Genomic DNA, 15,196 nt, shown 5'->3' on the forward strand with positions numbered 1-15,196 from the left:
CCCTATCTTGTCCCTTAGGCCCCTCATTCAGTAACTAACTCTTATTCAACATTTATGATTGACCATTAGATTTTCCAGAATGGATCTAGAAAATTCACTATGGCAGATATTAAGGCAGCAAGTGAAGTGACATACGAAGTAACAATTAATAGTCTGCCACCGATGAAGAAGCACTGTAATCTTTCCCCAGACATTAATGACTCCAAGTTTTTAACAGAGGCCAACTTATGTTAAATACTTTTTAAGAAGACAAAGCTATTTACAATACATTTTAGAAAGATTTCCATAAAGAATGACTTAGAGAAAAACATTTTTGGCTCTGGAATAAATAAGCTTGCATGAATTTTCCAGGTATTTAATTCCCCATTGATATCTGAAATATCAGGAAATATTAAATTTCCTCCAGAATTTAGAAAGGACAAGCAGATTCTGTGAACTTATTGAAAGTATTGTTCAAAAGGTTAAATGAAATATTTTCAAGAACGTTAATTTCACTTCTTGATGACTTTAACAATTACTTGACTAGTCTGGTACTCAGAGCTTACTTTTCCTTCAGTGGTATTTTGACACATGTTGATGATTTATTGCTAGTAGATTAACCTTTCATACATCTTCTCAGCTGAGTTGCATGACACTGGGTTAAACTTCAAACCTTAAAGCTGCACAATATTTAATATATTACTGAACAGTGCTTTCTGTCTCACTTATATCTGTATGCTAATATCTTCTGAGCTGTTCTGATTTCCCTTCATAAGGACAATATTCCCATGAGAAAAAAAATATGGGATCTTTTCAAAGAATTTTTTTTATACAAAGCACATTTTACATTTCGTTTCTCCACACTACCTCATATAAAGTGAGTCTCCAACTAGTTGTGTCATGACTCTTTTATGGATTTTCAATGATTATATTTTCAATACACATAGAAGGAACTTCTCAGTACACCTTAAATTTTCTTAGCAATTCCTATTGCTATTGGAAAAAAATGATCAATTTTAGTTTTTTTTTTTTTTTTTTTTTGGTGGTGCCTGGGATGGAACCCAGGGCCTGAAACATGCTAGGCAAATGCTCTATCACTGAGCTTGATTAAAGGTCAAGCCTTTAATCAGACCATAATAAAGTTAGTTTAAAGACAGGTTTTTGATGATAGCCTCTAAAAACTGGAGATACACAAGTGGATTATGAATGCATAAGGGACTGTCATGTTAAGCTGTGACATTTTCTGCACAGTGGACACCAAAATGAATTTCTACCTTAACCAGGTAAAACATAATAACATTTAAAAGTTTGGGTTGTTGCCCAGTTTTGTATTACAGCAGCAAATCTAAGCAGTTGCTTCGTTTACTGTGCATAGCTTTACATTGGGAAATACCCTTTTTATTTACAAGAGCTGACTGTACTCTGTTGCACCGTCAGTAGGTAGATGCTTCCTGTTCTAAATAGAATATGGTTACTTTTCTTTCCAAATCTAGAGTTTGAAATGGAAGCATTGTAGTATTTTAGCTAATTTTATTTATTTTTTTCTTGCAGGTTCTGAAAAGTGCCTTTTCTGAAAACTCTGCTGCTTGGATTCTACTCTAGAGCTGTCTCTTTACCAACCCCTCTCCCTGCCACACCCTTCCCCGCTCCCTGCCTCCTACAAAACCTGGCGTGCTTGTAGTTCACTTGTCAGCAACTTGTCCATTTTTTTTTTCTGTGATTCGCAGTTTTCTTAGTCATTTTCTTGCCCCTCAATTTTGCAGCAAAGCTGGTTTTCGGGTTGTAACATCTTCCCCAGTCTTATTCTTTAGAACTAAGAAATAGGGAGAAAAACTTTTCTCTCCCTGATCTGAGACCCTTGCACAAATTGAAGGGCAGCAAGCAGCATATGCTTTTTATAAGAATAATTGAAAACATCAACTAGACAGCACAGAATTCTTTTGAAAGCCTGCCAGTTTTTTTGAGGCAAATTCAGCAAAGGAACAAAATAAACCATTCAATATCTATAAGCTTTACAGTTGCCTTCTTAGGAGTTGGTCTCTAATTTGATTTTTAGTTATTCTGATACAACTTTGATTTTATGAGTGACTTTTTATTTGACTAGATCAGATTTGACTTAAATGGAAACCTAAGTGCTAACAAATAGACATTCTGCCAAAGCAACTTGGTGTCTTTCACATTTACCCCTAATTCATTTTTAGTCCTTTAACAATCCATAGTGATATTCTCCTAAAGAGGGTGCACTTGATTATAATTTTGCTTTCAATATGACGGCTGTCAATGTTGCCCTGATTCGTGATACCAAGTGGCTGACTTTAGAAGTCTGCAGAGAATTTCAGAGAGGAACTTGCTCTCGACCTGATGCAGATTGCAAGTTTGCCCATCCACCAAGAGTTTGCCATGTGGAAAATGGTCGTGTGGTAGCCTGTTTTGATTCTCTAAAGGTGAGCACCATTTGAATGCACGTAATTTAAATTGGTTGATTTCTATGTTTTTCAAAATATGATGTGCTGTGAAATGTTTAAAATTAATAACAGCATGGAATTGGTAAGTTTTGCTTTTTAAAACAGAATGTAGACTTTGTGCTTATAGAAATAAGCCAGTCTAAAGCTCACTCACCCCTTACAAAGATAGATACAAGAATTTTTGTAGGAGAGATATAGTTTTGCTAATAGTTAGCTTTTTTAAAAAAATGGATTTAGATTTTGAACACAGTAATAGAAATCCTCATATAACCTAGAGAAGCTTTTACCAAATTACAATGTAGCTGATTATCCATACTATAAAAATACATGTGGCAGAGACCAGTTTTTAGAGGATAGACAAAGCCAGACTGGAATAGTATAAGGTGAAAATCTTACTTTTCAGGAAGAAAATTATGGCATTTAGAAGATTTTTACTAAAAGTATATTTTGAACCTTTAACATAAAGACATAACTATAAAACTAGGCTCACAGACTGGCAATGTAGCTCAGTCGTGCCCTTGCCAAGCATATACAGGATCCTGAGTTCCACCTCCAGCACTGCAAAACAAAACAAAATAAACTCACTAGGTTCATTTAATTTTCTTCTTGAATACCTAATTGACCAAATCCAGATTTGTGACTACATTTTATAAGGAAAGTTCTACAACCAAGGTCTTCAAATATTAATGTTATACTGGAATATAAACAAAATATGAGGAAGATGAGGTATTATGTAGAATAGGACATATATGATTGCAGAACAAGAAGATGCATTGATTTTCATGTTTTATTCATAGTTATCCCTAAATTAAGGATAAAGATGTACAAAATCAAAGCATAGGAGCAAAAATAGTAGTGGATTCTTGGCTTAATTAATAAGATTTTCTATGATGCATTCAAGATGTTTTTTCAAAATATGTTAAAATGAATTAAGCTTAACAAGAAACTTTTCAATTTCTTGATATTGTTTTACCCTCATCATGACCAGTTTTACCTCATTAATATTTTTATTTATGGTGGCATTGGCTAATAGAGATGTATTCTTTGATGTGAAAGTTTCTTCAGAAAACATTTTCTCAAAAGATATACGACAGGTTGAGCATCCCTTAGTTGAAATGCTTGGGATCAGGAGTGTTTCAGATTTCTGAGCTTTTCAGACTGTAGAAAATTCACATGTATGTAATGAGATATCTTGAGAAATCCAAGTCTAAGCATGAAATTATATAGTATTTTTAGTGCAACAGCATTTTGACTACAACCTGTCACATGAGGTCAGTTGTAGAGTTTTCCATGTTTGACATCTTGTTGGTGTCAAAAAGTTTTGGATTTGGGAGCACTATGGATTTTCAGATTAGGGATATTCAACGTGCACTTCAGTAGTTACTCTTAACTTATTTCAAGTTCTTAGTTTTTATTGAAGATCATTCTAGTTCAAGAATGGAAACTTGTTATGGTAAAGGTAATTCCTACTGTTGAAAATCTCAGAATTCCTTTTATTTGCAAAATACATTATGACTAAAGGACTTATTTTGCTTTCTTTATTTTGGGGTCATTCATGTTTCATTTACAGTTGTTTTTATATTACTTCAATCTACTACTGTAGGACTAGGCAGTGCCTCCACGTGCAAGAGTGCACTAGTCAGGGTTGGGGAAAGGCAACTTTTTCATCCCGTTCATACTCAGATTGGTCCACTGCACTAGGCACTTTATGTATGTGGTTTCTGAAGATCTGGAGTATACTCCTAACCCCTCAACTGTACTTGACCTTGGGCTCCTGAATCTTATGAACCTTGAGTGACTTCATCTCACTCTACCTAACAACTTTTCCACCTTATTTTCATGATCAATTGTGAGAATGCCAAAAACATAACACAAATGAAAAACCATGCATCACTACAAAAGTGAATTAAATGAAACGTCATGTTCTATCAATTAAATGGTTTTTTTAAAATTTTATTTGTTTATTTATTTTTATATGGTGCTGAGGATCAGACCCAGGGCCTTGCATGTGTGAGATAAGCGTTATACCGCTGAGCCATAACCCCAGCTCCTCAACTAAATTTTTTTAAGGAGTGCATCAAAAAATTTTATTTAGTGGGACTGAGGTTGTGGCTCAGCAGTAGAGTGCTTGCCTTGCACATGTGAGGCACTGGGTTCGATCCTCAGCACCACATAAAAATAAATTTAAAAAAATAAAGATATTAAAAATTTATTTAATTAGAATTTATTATAGAAAACTACAAATTCATGTTCCATGCTAAAATTCAGTTGCTATGAGTATAATAACAGTTCTTCTCACTAAGTATCATTGTTTCTGTAGTTTTCTCTTTGTTATAGAGTTCTTCGTAGATTCTGTATTTGTAGGCATCCCAGAATGTGGCAGGAGATATGTGACCCTCCTAAGCATTGATATACTTTAGGTCATGGTTCCCATTTAAAGACAAAAGAGTTCTATAAACTAAATATTTTAAAGAAAATATTATGGAAGGCATTTGTTTTCAAAATGCATAGTGCACTTTAAAGCTTAGAAAATGTTTAATTCAGAGACTAAGTAACAGCTAATGGATAAAAATAACCACTTTATTATTTAAATAAGCTGTCTACTCAGAGTATCTGGTTTTTTAAAAATAATTTGTGCATTGTGTTAATATCCTGATGGCCAGTCACATGGGTAAAGATAATTTGCATAATCCTTACATCCTCAAATTTTAATGAAAAACTTAATTTTTCAAATATACAGAGTCTTTGAAACAGTTATTTAATTTGCCACTTAGATAGCACATTCATCAGAGTTCCATGTCTACACAAAAGCTTTGTAGTTCCCTTTTCTATTATTTCTTCTCCACAATGTGCATGAAAGCTATGGCAAGTTGAGGGTAATTGACCTATGAGGGTAGTGCCACTGTCATAGCTACAATACACAAAAAAACATACCTCAGTAGTTACCACACCATTTACTACCCCTCTTGAGTTTGTATAATTTAAACACCATGAAATTCATCTGTGTACTATTTCTTCTTCCATGAGTGGTTAAATAACTGAAGCAATCGTTTGTTGGGTTTGGGGCTGCAGCTTTTGTTTTTATACGAATTTCTTTAGCACTCACTATTGTATCAGATGATGGTCCTTTGCCTTCATAATAGGTCCAATAGATAACAATGTCTTTAACTCACCTCATAAAATGAGGGAATGTTACAAAAATGATAAGGGTGAGTTGGATGGTTAATTATGAATTGTGCTGAAGTGCTATGCCCATCACTCCATGAATGTTGAGTGTTTAGTGATGAAAGTTGTCTCATCTTCAGATAGAAATCTAGATGGTGCAGCCTGCAGATTAATTTCCAGAGACAGAAGAGTCTCATGTCATGTTGGTATGCAGCTGTTTTTGATTCAGTTGCTTGGTCTGCTTGGCACAATTTATTTCAAAAGTTTCCTTCAAAGTATCACTTAATCCATTCTATGCCAACATTTTAAAAAATATTTTTTAGTATTTAGATGGACATATATCTTTATTTTATTTTTATGTGGTGCTGAGGATCGAATCCACTGCCTCACATGTGTCGGGCAAGCACTCTACCACTGAGATACAGCCCCAGCCCTATGCCAACTTTTTGATACTCTGGTTTGCAGTTGATCTGAGTTGGTATTTTTAGTGAATGTCCCTTGGATTTCACAAAGGTCCATCAGTATAAAAATTAAATCAATGCTTGCAATTATTTTCATGGCCTAGTTATTCTGCTTCAACAATATTTTGGTATCTGGTGTTTTGAATTTTCAACTCCATACTTGAAGCAATATGTGGTATCAGCCACCTGTTATCTAGAAAGGAAGTCAATTGTCATTATTTCATTATGACAATTCAACACCCTTTGCATTTGCCCACCACACTTGAGGTAGTTTTGTCACAGTTATTTCCCTGTTAAGGTCATAGCATCAGGCATAGTCAGGGGATATTCATGTCAACCCATATACTTTTCTATATGAAGCAAACTGATAAAATAGTGCAAATGAATCAACCCTACATTACCTTCAAATATCACAAATGATCACAAGCATAACATTTGACAAGTAGAACCTGTAATAGAGGCATAAGGATGGGAATGTATCCTTGTACATAAAATTGATCAAGATACCAGTATACTGTCTAGTCACAGCAATTTTCACTAGTTGTTTTTTTTTAAATGACTATTTTTATTTATTTTTTTGGTACTGGCCATTGAACCTAGGTGGCATTCTACCACTAACCTACATTCCCAGCTCATTATCTCTAGCCTGTTTTGCTTCTTATTTTTTTAAGTTTTTATAACTTGTTTTAATTAGTTACACATGACAGTAGAGTGCATTTTGACACATTTCACACAAATGGAGCACAGCTTTTAATTCCTCTGGCACACATAGTGCAGAGTCACACCAATAGTCTAATTACACACACATATATATAGAGTAATAATGTCTCTCTCATTCTACCATCCTTCTCATCCCCACACCCTCTCCCCTCTCCTCTGCACAATCCAAATTTGCTTCTTATTTTTGATACAGGGTCTCCCTAAGTTGCAGAGGCTGGCCTTGATCTTAGGATACTACTGCCTCCCAAGCTCTATGATAAGAGACCCATGTGTCACCACATCTGGCTAAAATTTGACCATTTTTAACTGAATATTTACTCATCCCTGTTTGTTAAGGGAGAGTTTACCAGAAACTAGACTCCTAGCAACATAATCCCAAGGGTCGTCAGATTACACAAGATTTAGCACCATTTTAAGCTCCATCAGAGAGGCACTACAAAGACACAGGAGTAATGCTTGTGTCTAAGAGTCAAGGGAAATAAAATTTTACTTAAGGAACTCTATCTTCTATGATACTGACATTAAAAAGGAAGTATCCTTCACTGGTAGAAATCAGTGATATTTATTGATTTTCAAAAACCTCTTCTGAAAGAAAAATGGAATTATTATTTGTACTCAGTTAAGTATATATTGATAGTTCAGCCTTCTTTTTTAACTTTTTATTTTGAAATAATTTTAGGCTTAAGGAAAACTTACAAAAATAATGCAGGCAGTTCCTGTATACTTTTCACCCAGATTCCGGTAATGTCAACAACTTACATACCATACATAGCACAGTTATCAGAACCAGGAAATTAACAGTGTGTTGGGACTCTTAACTCAGGACCTTATTTGAATTTCTCCAGCTTTCTCCATAATGCCATTTTTCTCTTCCAGGATCCAATTCAGAATCCCACTTTGTGTTTATTTGTCCTGTCCCCTTAGTCCCCTCCAATCTATGACAGTTCCTTAGTCTTTCCTTGTCTTTCATTGCTGTGACACAAAGCGAGAGGCATTCCATAGAATAATTGACCAGTTCTCATCCAATGTGTCATGGTCACAAATATTAGGGAGAAGATTGATGAAATTCAAATAAGGTCTCCAGTTTAGTTAAAAGTCTCGTGTTAGTATTAATTTCCTGGTTTGGGTTATTATGTTATAGTCATATAGGTTTTCTGGGCGAACTAGGTGAAGGTTATACTGGGATTCAAGATATTATTTTTGCGTTTTTTCTTAAGTCTAAAATTATTTCATACTACAATTTTTTTTTCAGTGGGGTGCTGGGGATTGAACCCAGGGCCATGTGCATGCTTAAGCATACACTACCACTAAATTATACCACTAATGCCTCAAAATAAAAATATTAAAGTTAGCTTTCTAAATATTATGCATGTATTTCCTGCCCTTTGAGACTCACAAATATATGGAATAGTTTTTTCCATTTTCCTTCTTCTTAAAAAAAATTTAGGGTATGGTAATAAAATTCTGAAATCCATTCAATGACTGATTCCAGAATTGCCTGCACAAAAGCTCAGTGAGTCTGATAATTAGTTTAAAAAGTATTCATACTCCTAACAATAATTCACAGACCTTGAAAACAAGAATGTTGGCTGTAGAAAGAAAATCATTCAGTCCAAAATTTTTACCATTTACAGATGAGGAAACTTCAGAACCAGTGAGGGAAAGTCATTTACCCAAAATGACCTATGCAGTTATCAAAAGAGCCTGATGACTCCAATGTCCTTCCAATTATTTTTCCCCATGGAGAAGAAAGAAATGGAGGAAACATCAAAAGGGCTATTGTTTTACTAAACCAAGAGCATCTGGTTCTTATCAGGTTCATGATGTTCTCCATGACACTGATATATACTTTTGTGGAGTTTTATTTTCCATATTTTTATTGGTGCATTATAGTTATACATAATTGTAGGATTTATTGTTATATATTCATACATGTACACAATATGACACATATGTAACAATGAATCCTACAGTTATGTGTATTGGTATATATTGTTGCATATTCATACACACACAATATGACAATATAATTTGGCCAATATAATTCCCTGATGGTTCAAATTTATCTCCCTCCTCCCTGCCCCTGGTCCCTTTGCTATCCTGTACTGATCTCCCTTCAATTTTCATAACATCTCCCCCAGCACTTTTTCTCTCTAGCTTCCACTTACGCAACAAAACATAGAAACCCTTGGCTTTCTGAGTTTGACTTATTTGGCTTAACATAATATCTCAAGTTCATCCTATTCTCCTGCAAATGGCATAATTTCATTCTTTTTATTGGTCCTTTTTAGTTAAACATGAGAGCACAATCCATTTTGATATAATTATACAAGTATGGAATGCATCTTATTCTAGTTAGGACCCCATTCTTACGGATGTACATGGTAGGGGGAATTCAGTGTGTTGTTTTCATCTATGTATGTGGGAAAACTATGTCAGATTCATTCCACTGTCTTTATTTTGCCTCTGGGTAAGGGGAAGAATAGACGTGCAGTAGATTAGATAAGTTTTTTTTCCCTCATTCTCCAAATTTATTTTTACTTGTAAATTGACCTTCATGTTTCATTCTTCTTTATGACTGAGTAAAACTCCATTGTCTGTATAAACAATATTTCTTTATCCATTCATTCACTGATGGACATCTAGGTTCGATTTAACAGCACAATTCACAATAACTTGTGATGTTTTTTTGTTCTTCTTCAGTTTTTGTAACTGAAGACGGGAAAGTTGAGAGAAGAACCCAACTTTCCCTTTCCTAATCCCTCCCATTTTTTATTGTTTCATGATAACTTATTTTGGTTAAGATTTTAAATTGAGGCTCATATTTCCTTCATAGATAATCATTTGGAAATTTTATTTTGAAAAAGAGGAATAAAAGAAGCAGTGTTTTTTTTAATATTTAGACAAAATTATTTCATTTTGTGTATTAAGGTTTGGTTAATTGTTGAGTGTCTGAACACTGAGTTATCTCTGCTCTATACCATAGTCCACCCTCCTCCCCAAACACTGCAATGCTGGGTTAGCTGGCCAGGATTGGGGGGTTATTATTGTATAATATTCTCTGATGTCTAATTCTGCTAGGCACTCATTAGTATAATGACCTGGCTAACTGGGAGATAATTGTCATAGATCAGCTGAAAACACTGCAGGAGCAATTTGTAACTAACACAATTTATTTTAAAATGGTGTCTTACGGAATTATAGTTCAAGATCAGTTTCTCTCTTCATCTTGCAGCCAAGTTGCAATTGGGCATCTAGAGAGAAAAGTCTCAGGATAGGGCTAGATATGTGCTCTGCAACCATAGTTTGATTATACCATCCCCATAAAGCAGGAGAGATTTTGAAAGTCTGAAATTTGAAAAACTGTATATTATATGTCAACTCTTTTGTTTGGAAGAAACTCTTACATGTCAGGGAAATATATAAATATATAAATAATTCTCTTCCTGTTAGCATAACTGTATGAAATCATTGCAAATATTGTCTTTCTCAATGCCAGATTTTTGTGAAATGTGGATGAATAGCTACTTCTGTGCATCTGGAAATAATAATTAGTTTTTCTAGGAACATGACTTTGTTCCTAGAACATCATTTACTTACTGCTCTTTTTGTCCTAAGAGATGAGGTTTCTGCTTGTACCATTCTTGAGAATGACCCTGTTTTCCTTTCTCGCCACATGTCATTGGATCCTTGATTTGTAGGGTTATGCATTCCAGAGGAATCTTGGCCATCTGCTCTTTTCTCATTATGTCTAAATAATCTTTTAATTTTCTTCTATTTTTTACACCATGTAACCAGTTCAGCTTCTTAAATTTGTGTTTTGATTGTTGTTGCTGTGTAATCCAGATTTTCAATCCTGCTTGAGTTTTCAATGTTTTTATTTCTATGCCTTCAATTCTCACCCAGAGTTAAGTTTTAATGTTAGATGCAATTAGAAGTTTAACTTGTGATTTCTGTCTTTTCTTTCTTTCTTCCTTCCTTCCTTCCTTCCTTCCTTCCTTCCTTCCTTCCTTCCTTCCTTCCTTCCTTCCTTCCTTCCTTTCTCTCTTTCTTTCTGTGCTGGGGATTGAACCCAGGGCCTTGTGCATGTGAGGCAAGCACTATACCAGCTGAGCTATATCCCCATCCCTCTGTCATCTTTCTTGATGTTGTTTTCTTAAAAGCCATTGGCAAACATATTTGTCAAGATCTAAATGATCTTCCTTATTTGAACTTGACCATGTTGTCTGGAGGGAAAGTAAACCATTGTTTCAGTACCTTATTTGTGATGAGTTTGTGTAAAATTGTTCAACACCATGTCTAATCTGTTATTTAGTTAAATAGTATGGCTATAGGGTCCCTCTGTTGAAACCAGTTTTGTAGCTACAACTTGATCAAAGATATTTAAATGTATGCCTTAAATTGGATTTTTTTCTGTAAAAAATGGCCATTTTTTCTTTGCAATCTCAACTTTTTTATCCACTTGAAATTGGAATTTGGTAAGTTTCCAGACTGTGAAAACTATGCATAAATTTGAAAATGTAGAGTCCACAATACTTGTAAGTGCATTATTAAATAAGATAAATCCTGTGTCAGCCATGATTTACCAGCTAACTAGCTAGTACTGTTCTAATTTCTCTCTGTAGCATGCAAAAATACAAACAGAAAACCTTTTTGCTCTGTGACTTTAAACTTTTACCCATCTTTTATATGCTTCTAAATACAGTGAATAGACAGCATTGTGCTATCAATATCTCTTACTCCAAGATCACATTGTTTTAAGATCTCATTGTCATGTTATCTTAAAACCTCTGTTCTTCATCCCATTTGTGAAAGATATTTAACACTGATGTAACAATTTGAGAATTTTTTACACCTCCCTTAGCCCTGTGTTTCTGTTTTAAAATTTTGACAAATGCCTACCCCAGAAGTTGTTTTTCTGTTAAATTTTATTCATATCTCCTCTAACTTGAGTGAACTTTTTTCCTAGCTTTTATAGTGAAATAATATCTAAAGTTTCTATAATTTCCTGGTTATTTAATTTTTTATTAGCCAAGAAAGCATTCCATGTAAAAACAAATTTAATCTTAACATAAATGCAATTGAAAAGTCTTGAAACCATGTCCGTCTTCATTCCACAGTACCCCACTGGATGAAAGACTTAATTTTGGAATATTGTCTTATTTTTCAAAGAAGCCTAGAAAGTAGTCTTGATAAATCCCTCTTTCTTGGGTGAGTTACAGATGTAAACCCTTGAAATATCAGGAATGAAAAACAGTATCAGCAAGTGGCATAAACATAGAAAATGTTTCCTGTAATAATAGCTGTAACAAGGGCTCCTTGTGTGGCCTTCAGCAAGTCATGGGAATCCTACTGCCTCTGTTTCTCTTTATACAAAAGCAAGCAGCAACATCAATTTGTATGACTGTTTGTTGTGGTTTACTACAAGGATTTTTATAAAATGTCAGGATTATTTAATGCTGAAAGTCCTGTTAAATCCACTAAGAGTTCTGTATACATTCAATTCCCCAAAGAAATGATTCATTCAACAAACATTTGTGAAACCTATTACTTGTTAGGCACTGAGCTCAGCATTGTGCCAAATACAAAAGTATGGGAGATGTGATTCCTGTCTAACCTCTTAGTGAGAGATTGCTTGTACTATGTGCCATAAGTAAGGTACAAGCTCACAGTTAAGAGTCCAAGGGGAGGGGCAGGCACTAGGATTCCATCCAAATATGATAGTTAAAGATACAATCATGGGAGAGGTACTGATTTAACTATTCTGAGAAAAGGGATATGAAGATTTTGCAAACAGAGCGTGACTGCACAAAGGGAAAACTTACATATTTGGGTAGTGGAGTGTTAAGTCCAACTAAAGCATAGAGCTTCATAGAGTATGCACTTCAGAGTTATAGGCTGCAAAGTCAGTGAGGAGTTTGGACTTGATTTTGTAGATCTGAGAAATCTGGCCATTTTTAAGCAGAGAAATAATAACATCTGTCAATGCAAGAAAATTGGTAGAGCAAAAGAAACTAATGAGAAAGGGCCTTTTAGAAAGCTATTGAAATATTGAAGGTATGAAATTGTATTTAAATTAAGTGGTGGCAGTGGGAAGAGAAAGCTGGTGATAGAGTTGAGAAGTAGATGAACACAATGTGGTTAAGAGGTAGTTGCCAGGCATGGTGGCACATGCCTATAATCCCAGTGGCTTGGGAGGCTGAGGCAGGAGAATCATGAATTCAAAGCCAGTCTCAGGAAAAGTGAGGCTTCAAGCAACGCAGTGAGACCCTTTCTCTAAATATAATACAAAATATGGCTGGGCATGCAGCTCAGTGGCTGAGTGCCCCTGAGTTCAATCTCTGGTGCCCCATCCCCGAAAAAAGAGGTAGTTAACATTCTACCCAGCCTATAGCTCTTGTGCCCAACCTGACATCAGATTGCTTGTACTAAATTGTAGCTATTGAGTTTTTTTTTAAGTGAAGCTTCAGTTTCAAGCATTTTAAGACAAAAATAATGCTTGAATATTACTAGATTCTCACAGTAATTATTTAAGAGTAAAATTCAATAAGCTTAATCAGACCTAACTTTCCTAGCACACATTGTGTACAACCACAGGCGTGGGATCCTAAATAGAATAAGTTATACTCTGTGTATGTGTGATTTGCCAAAATACATTCTACTGTTATATATAACTGAAAATAACAATTAAAAATTTAAATATATATATATATATATATATATATATTGACCTTAAACAATTCAATGAGCAATTTAGTGAGGCTCTAAGTAACTTCATTAGACCCTGTGTCAAAATAAAAACCTTTAAAAAGGGCTGGGGGTATAACTCAGGGGTAAAACAAGTCTGGGTTCAATCCCTAATGCCCCCCCCAAAAAAAAAAAGATTCAGTGGGAGCCAGTCGATTAAATGTTTAGGTTTTAAATTTTTAAGTGAAGTTTTAGTGAAGGGTGTTATATTTTGGGGGGTTTTGTTTTGCATTAATATGTGCACTGCCATACCTTTTGTGCTTAGAACATAGTAGGACCTTTAAAGGTATTTGTTGAATGAGACATGAGTTCATTGAATCACATGGAGGAAAAATAAAAATAAGTCCAAATGAGAGGCTCCAAGTGAACTCTCCATTGATGCCTGTACTTCTACCCTGGTTTAATTTTTATTGAAATATGGATGAAAATTTTATACCCCCGTGTAACAACTTTCCACACTCAACCATGTTGTAATTTACATTTGATGGCCTACACATTACTAGTTTTTGCAAATGTAATTCTGTCCATCAGAATCATAGCAATGTTCTTTGTCCAAATGCTGTTGGATACTCGCCAAATGTTGCATTTTGAGTGCTTTTACCTTCTGTCAGGATTTAAACTTTTTTTGCTAAGTGACTACTGTTGAATATTGCTTTAAAATAATTACTATGATAAGCTAGTTATAGCTAAACATTATTTTTGTTCTAAAATGTTTGAAATTGAATTTTTAGAGTAGATGGGTGGCTTACAAATTAAGGTATTATTAGTGCTAATAAGGTCATTCTGACCCAAGTACAAGGTCATATTCTACAGAAAAGAGTTTTGTTGAGAAGAGGGCTGCCCAATACAATAAAAATATATATTTAAAGTTCAATCAATAAGGACTGGGGTGTGGCTCAGTTTTAGAGCACTTGCCTAGCACGTGCAAGCCCCTGGGTTCCATCCCCAGCACCATTAAAAAAATGTTCCATGAATAGTTCTTGCTGTAAATATACAGCGATATTTTGAAGTCCCAAAGAATTTGACCATAGAAAGGCAAAGAATTCTAATAGAATCCATGCATTGACACTTTAAAAAAAGTGAGTAACTATACTTTGGTCCAAGCAAACTAGAAAAAAAAAAAGACTATCTTCCACTTTCTGTAAGCTCTTCAATTTCTTTCATTTCTATGCTTTAAATTGTCACCAAGAATTAAGTTTTACTGCTGGATGTAATTAGAAGTTTAACTCATACTTTCTATCATCTTTCTTGATGTTGCTTTTTTAAAAGTCATTAGATGATTCCATGTGTTTGTCAAAACTTTTATTTTCTAAATGATCTTCCCTATTTGAACTTGACCATTTTGTCTCTAGAGGGAGAGTAAACCATTTTTCAGTACCTGGTTTGTGATGTTAATATTGCTTAACATCATGTCTAATCTGTTACCTAGTTAAGTAGTATGGTTATGGGGTCCCTCTGTCAAAATCAGTTTTGTAGCTATAACTTGGTCAAAGACATTTAAATGTGTGCCTTAAGTTGGATGTTTTCTATCATAAATGACCATTTTTTTCTTTTGAATCTCAATTTTTTTTACACCACTGGAACTTTGTCTCACTTTGGTAGCACGTGACATTTACTTCATCTTTGAAATGATAAAATATATTTATATCATATTTTGTT

At 34.5% G+C, this 15,196-nt stretch overlaps 1 protein-coding gene across 10 annotated transcripts in view; it reads left to right on the forward strand.

Annotated features, from left to right (window-relative positions):
* The window catches only part of Mbnl3 (muscleblind like splicing regulator 3), a 114,652-nt gene that overhangs the window by 42,481 nt on the left and 56,975 nt on the right, over positions 1 to 15,196 (forward strand). For 8 of the 10 annotated variants that reach the window (XM_040285614.2, XM_040285631.2, XM_040285616.2 and 5 more), the window contains exon 2: positions 1,531 to 2,423. The exons of the other annotated variants lie outside the window; for them this stretch is intronic. In XM_040285614.2, coding sequence (XP_040141548.1) covers positions 2,247 to 2,423 — 177 coding nt within the window. In that variant the 5' untranslated portion in view covers positions 1,531 to 2,246. The remainder of the gene's footprint in view (positions 1 to 1,530; positions 2,424 to 15,196) is intronic. 10 annotated transcript variants of the gene reach the window in all.

Source organism: Ictidomys tridecemlineatus, chromosome X (genome assembly GCF_052094955.1).
Source record: "Ictidomys tridecemlineatus isolate mIctTri1 chromosome X, mIctTri1.hap1, whole genome shotgun sequence".
Classification (NCBI taxonomy): domain Eukaryota; kingdom Metazoa; phylum Chordata; class Mammalia; order Rodentia; family Sciuridae; genus Ictidomys; species Ictidomys tridecemlineatus.